Source organism: Camelina sativa, chromosome 10, assembly GCF_000633955.1.
Source record: "Camelina sativa cultivar DH55 chromosome 10, Cs, whole genome shotgun sequence".
NCBI lineage: Eukaryota > Viridiplantae > Streptophyta > Magnoliopsida > Brassicales > Brassicaceae > Camelina > Camelina sativa.
Genome location: NC_025694.1, coordinates 4,899,506 through 4,905,505, shown reverse-complemented (window position 1 = coordinate 4,905,505; position 6,000 = coordinate 4,899,506). Strand labels below are relative to the sequence as shown.

The 6,000-nt window shown below is 36.6% G+C and overlaps 2 protein-coding genes across 2 annotated transcripts; one reads left to right on the top strand and one right to left on the bottom strand.

Moving 5' to 3' along the window:
- On the top strand, positions 250-2,670 carry LOC104717157 (RING-H2 finger protein ATL13-like). Its single transcript, XM_010434689.2, has 2 exons — positions 250-1,142; positions 1,717-2,670. The coding sequence occupies exons 1-2, from the start codon at positions 500-502 to the stop codon at positions 2,511-2,513; spliced, it is 1,440 nt and encodes a 479-aa protein (XP_010432991.1). The 5' UTR covers positions 250-499; the 3' UTR covers positions 2,514-2,670.
- LOC104717156 lies at positions 4,625-5,684 on the bottom strand. The gene is made up of 2 exons (XM_010434687.2): positions 5,554-5,684; positions 4,625-5,385 (listed from the first exon to the last, which is right to left on the bottom strand). Exon 2 carries the CDS (start codon positions 5,372-5,374, stop codon positions 4,832-4,834), a length of 543 nt encoding a protein of 180 aa, XP_010432989.1. The 5' UTR covers positions 5,375-5,385; positions 5,554-5,684; the 3' UTR covers positions 4,625-4,831.

Below are 6,000 nucleotides of genomic sequence, written 5' to 3'. Positions count from 1 at the left end.
TTGTCTTGTTGATTTAAATGAGGGGAGCATGGGATTTGGTGAGATCACAATATATTATTCAAAAACAATTAATTAATTTTACTCAATTCTCTGGTTTGTTTCTTCGCTTAAACTAATCTTTGATTGACTTTGCATGTCTTTAGGTTTTTGATCAGATCCAATTCCATTTATTTATTTTATTTTTTAACATATACTATAAATTTCGTAAAACCAGCAGATTCAAGAAGCACACCCTTCTTGGTGTAACTGTTGAAATCTTTAATGAAAATTTTCTCTTCTGTCATCATCAATATGGTCCAACCTGTAATTCTCTTATTCATCACTCTCTCTCTCTCTTTCCTCTTACAAACCAAATCTTGAAAACAAAAAAAAAACAAAACAAAACAGAGCAAAGTTCTCTATCTCTCTCTCTTTCTCTTGAGAGCTTCTTCCATGTCTGAAACCAACAAACTTGAGTCTTCCTTTTAAATTCTCCTTTCTCTCTCTCTCTCACAAACCCATGAAATTTTCTCGGGAAAATATGTTCCCGGAAATCAAAACAACTCTGAGTTACCTCTCTCCTTCATCACTTCCACCACCACCACCACCACCACTCGAATCATCTTTATCTCTCCGATCCAACGGAACCTTCGATCTAAACAGCAAAATCAGTCCAAGCATTCTCTTGATAATCATAATCCTATCAATCATCTTCTTCATCTCTGGTCTCCTTCATCTTTTAGTCAGGTTCCTCCTCACACCATCGAGTAGAGACAGAGAAGATTACTTCGACAACGTCACAGCTCTTCAAGGCCAGCTTCAACAGCTTTTTCACCTCCATGATTCTGGAGTTGACCAATCCTTCATCGACACGTTACCTGTTTTCCATTACAAATCCATAATCGGTCTCAAGAACTACCCTTTTGATTGTGCGGTGTGTCTCTGTGAGTTCGAAACAGAGGACAAGCTCAGGCTTTTGCCTAAATGCAGCCACGCCTTTCACATGGATTGTATCGATACTTGGCTTCTCTCTCACTCAACTTGTCCCTTGTGCAGATCTAGTCTCCTCTCTGATCTCTCTTCTCACCAAGATCCTCGTTCTTCTTTCCTCCTCGTTCTCGAGTCCGCAAGTGATCATAGCTCGAGAGAGATTGGAGAAGGTGGTGCAGCTTGTGTGGCTACGAATGATGATAATGACGTGTCTAATGCTCATTCACATTCCAATTCTCATCTGAGCGGAAACAATGATCTTGGATTAACCCGGGTCGACTCGGGTCGTGACCCGGATGGTGAAATGGGTGGTTTGGTTGGAAAGGTTGTTCCTTTTGCGGTTAAGCTTGGGAAATTTAGGAATATAGATATAGGTGAAGGTAGTAGTAACAGCAACAACAACATTGGTAATAATAGTAGTACTTTAGATGAGAGGAGGTGTTTTTCAATGGGATCATATGAGTATATAATGGATGAAGAAACGGCTCTTAAGGTTCATGTTTCTACCAAGAAACCATCAAGCAAGAACCCTCGCTTGCCCGGTCATAGGACCGCTATGTCCGAATGCGGGTTTGATCCAACAGGGAGATTGAAATTCAATGGGAGCGGATCGATGAGAATCGCGGAAGAAGGGACGACCAAGAAGAATGTAGTAGAAAGAGAGAGCTTTTCAGTTTCGAAAATTTGGTTAAGGGGGAAGAAGGAGAAGCATAGTAANAAGTGATCATAGCTCGAGAGTGATTGGAGAAGGTGGTGCAGCTTGTGTGGCTACGAATGATGATAATGACGTGTCTAATGCTCATTCACATTCCAATTCTCATCTGAGCGGAAACAATGATCTTGGATTAACCCGGGTCGACTCGGGTCGTGACCCGGATGGTGAAATGGGTGGTTTGGTTGGAAAGGTTGTTCCTTTTGCGGTTAAGCTTGGGAAATTTAGGAATATAGATATAGGTGAAGGTAGTAGTAACAGCAACAACAACATTGGTAATAATAGTAGTACTTTAGATGAGAGGAGGTGTTTTTCAATGGGATCATATGAGTATATAATGGATGAAGAAACGGCTCTTAAGGTTCATGTTTCTACCAAGAAACCATCAAGCAAGAACCCTCGCTTGCCCGGTCATAGGACCGCTATGTCCGAATGCGGGTTTGATCCAACAGGGAGATTGAAATTCAATGGGAGCGGATCGATGAGAATCGCGGAAGAAGGGACGACCAAGAAGAATGTAGTAGAAAGAGAGAGCTTTTCAGTTTCGAAAATTTGGTTAAGGGGGAAGAAGGAGAAGCATAGTAAAGTTCAAGGCAAAGAGGATGGTTCATTGGTTTCTTCGTCTTCCGGAAGAACATTCTCATTCGGGTTATCGAATCAGCGGAGTCTTCAGGATGCGAAGATCGATAGCGGTTGTGAAGAAGATAATCAAAAGAGAGAGAACTCGGAGTCTTTGGAGACAAAAACACCATCTTTTGCTAGGAGAACTATGCTTTGGTTAGCAGGGAGACAAAACAAGGTTGTTCATTCTTCTTCTCCATCTAATGTCTAGTTTCTATATCTTTTTATTATTATTTTCCAAATTTAGTTTACTTTTTTTCAATTGTTTCTGTGTGTTAGTCATAAGTGCAAAACAGATGAATCATTGTAGAAACGTGGTGTGGAGGAGATATATATTTTTAGACATAGATTGAAAACATTTTGGTGCCCTCATATATTGTTTGGTAAATCTTTTTCAGTTCTTAAATATATGATATAACATTTAATAATAGTCGATTTAAGCTATCCATCTAACCAGAAAGGGACTCAATTAAATGTAACGAATGAGTGAATTAGACAGCAACTAAAAGTGCCAAAGATACAAACCATTTGTAATTTTGTATGATTCTTCTTCACGTGAAAGCTAATTGAAGAAACCGTAATACTTTCTAATGTGACTATATTAAACGGTGTGTAATGTATAGTTCATATTTGAGACAATTGTATTTTTGTAATCAGATTTCTTCAGATAAAATTCTGAATTTAGTGTTGGTAGGTAATAATTTCAGACCAAAGTTGGTCATCCATACTATATTTGTTCAGTAGAAACTGTTAACCATATGTTTGTATGATTAATATGAATTTTTCTCTTCAACAATAAAACAATTATTCATAAAGTTTATATTTGAGAAACAAACCATTATTCTAAGAATCTTGAAGGAATGAGTTTTCTCTTTGTTTATTTGGTTTTTATTTTCTTTCTTGTGGAGCATTAGATAAGAAGTGGGTGTGGTGGTAAGACAGTTGCATTGAATTAAGGCAATTGCTCATACAACAAAAGAGTGACATCTTAATTCTTGTGCGATGTTATACTACTACTGTGTATATGAATGTTTGTATGTGTGTGTATACATACGTATTTATGTTTTAGTGTTGAATGGCTAAAGTTTTGCATTAATTGATGAATTAATAAGGGGGCATGGAAGCAGTTGGGTTACATGCCCACTAGTCACTTAGTCTTTTATTGTATGACAACATACATATACTTTTATAACGTTAATAACATTGTTTTTTGTGCAAATTTAATTCATCCCAATTTTGAGAGAAGAAGAAAAATATACTAATAGTAAGAAGGAAAAAATAACCATATATGGCGTATCTTTCTATATTAGTGAGATACATGTTTTGGTGAAAGTGTTTCTTAGTTCTTGTTTGGACCATATGCTAGAATTTGAATGTCAAAAACATAATTCATATACTAGAACGTGAAGAAATATAGAGAGCTCTAAATAGTTTGAGACAACTTTGTCCTAATGTTTGACTAACCTACAAAATGAAAAGTCAGTCGTTTAGTTACATAATAATTTACTTCCTCCACAACAAACTACCAAAAAGAAAAAGTCAAGTAAGTCAGAAGAACTCACAAAGTCCTCAAAACATTAAAAATAGAAGACCACATGTCGTTTTGAATACGATAAAACGTCAAGCAGTGACGACATTTAGATTGGACTGGTTAACAAGAATGTTTACAAACCATTTCAAGAGTCCAATTAATGACAAACTGGGCTCGGCCTAATAATCTAATAAAATATCAAGCTTGCTGTTAAACTTTGGGCAGGGAAAAAATGAATGAACCGTGAAGAATAAGTGTTTTTTTTTTCCTTAGCAAAATATTAAATTATGCTGATTGATGGAACATGAAGTACATATAAAAAAGGAATGAGTTTTTTTTTTTTTTTTACACGTTGAGACTTATTGTTTGTTCGGTTCTACTATATATATCCTTTTCAGAAAAATGTCTAACGAAATAGCGCCTAGTCAGAAAAGAGTCATATATATTTGTTCTATAAGTTGGACAACGCATATGAGCTAATATCAATTCTTCTTGCAGAGTTGGACTCTAACTAAATGTATTACATCAAAACATATTTGAATTATTCCACTTTATGGTTGAGCTGTTGTATATCAACGAATAAAATTGAACCGGATATGATGTATTCCCCACATATGGTTTTCCTATTCTTGTATTAAACAACAGTTGTCTTTTTTCTTCTTTTAAACGACAAAACTTGCCAAGAAAAGCAATCGAAGTCATAAGACATATTAAACCTCTATAACAGTAACAAAATTAAATGCAACCGAACGACAATTATAACCATAAGAAACAAAATTGCTAACAAATGCTTTAATCAAACCACCATTAAGTAGCAGAAACTTTCTATAAGCGTCGTATAAATTTCTTATGTACAAAATGGCTTACTATAAGATCTCTCCATCCTCGTATGAAAATTTCAATATTTGGACTAATATACGGTTTCTAACAACCAGCAATGATCCGAGAAAGGTCATGCTTTCACACAAATAATCTCCGTAAAAATATAAAAATATCATTTACTGCTCATTTCCGGCCTCAGCAGCATCAACAATACTCCTCATAACATTCACTTGCGTTTGAAGCGACACAATGTAGTCTAAAGTTTCTTGTAGCAACAATACGTCATTGCTCATTAACTCTCCACCGGGGACAACGTTTCTCAACCCTTGAGTCCGTCTCTTGACGAGCCTCTTAGCTTTTTCTGCTGCCTCTTCGCTTGCTGATTTTGCTTTCCTCCTCAAGATATTCTTGCTTCGTCTCACGATCTTCCTATGGCAAACAACCTTCTTAGGCAACTTCTTGTTGATTAAAGCTTCTGCTTTGATGCCGGAGAGCATCTGACGTACGAGGAAGTTGTCCTCGGTAGCGGTTTTCTGGATTAGGGCTCGGCTCCAACAAGTTGTTCCTTTTCTTAGAGACGCCATTGCAACATCTGCGGAGAGCTTTATTGCTTTCTTTCTCTCGGAGACGCTCGCGTTGTCTATCGAAGGACGACAAACTTGAAGACCCATTTGCCATTTCTTTAGGAATTCTTCATTCATTGAGCTCGTAGGCTGCATCCTATTAAATCCTAATCAAGTAAGAAAATATACACAATTGTGAGTAATTCTATTCAGTAAAAATAAATATAAGTATAATAAAGTAATCATCCATGATGCACATACATCAAATCATAATCACCAGGTTATTTTTCCGTTTAGGGTTCCTTATCATAACCAAAAGAGACATGAACACATACCTTTTTAAAGAAATTTGTATTTCTTCAAGTGTCGTCAAAGATTGGTAAGAACAAATCTGCCGTCACCTCACGAATTCGTGAACTTGACGAGAGAGATAGAAAGAGAGGTAAGGGAAAGAGAAAGGAGAAGGAAAGGGGCTATTTTAATTGTTTCAAAAGGAGAGGGAAAATGGTGGGGGCAATAGGAGATAGGAGAAGCACATGCATGCACATGCTGTCCATGGCCCACGTTTCCTTTTGTATTACCCTATAATTTAGGAAACTTTTGTCGATTATTATTTGTTTCCGCCGAAAATTTGTGATGATGTATTAAGTTTTGCAATTATATTTGTATGCGGATGATCATGTTCATGTTTATATATAACGTTTTATGCGTATCTTCGTTTGTTTTCTATCAACTGCGCAACTTCATTGGGTGGGGGGTGTATTCTTTATCACACTAAGTGA

Coding starts and splice junctions, on each gene's coding strand:
- LOC104717157 (XM_010434689.2), top strand. CDS start 500: ATGAAATTTTCTCGGGAAAATATGTTCCCGGAAATCAAAACAACTCTG. Junction 1,143..1,716: donor GAGAGAGATTGGAGAAGGTG/GTGCAGCTTGTG, acceptor GAGTGATTGGAG/AAGGTGGTGCAGCTTGTGTG.
- LOC104717156 (XM_010434687.2), bottom strand. CDS start 5,374: ATGCAGCCTACGAGCTCAATGAATGAAGAATTCCTAAAGAAATGGCAA.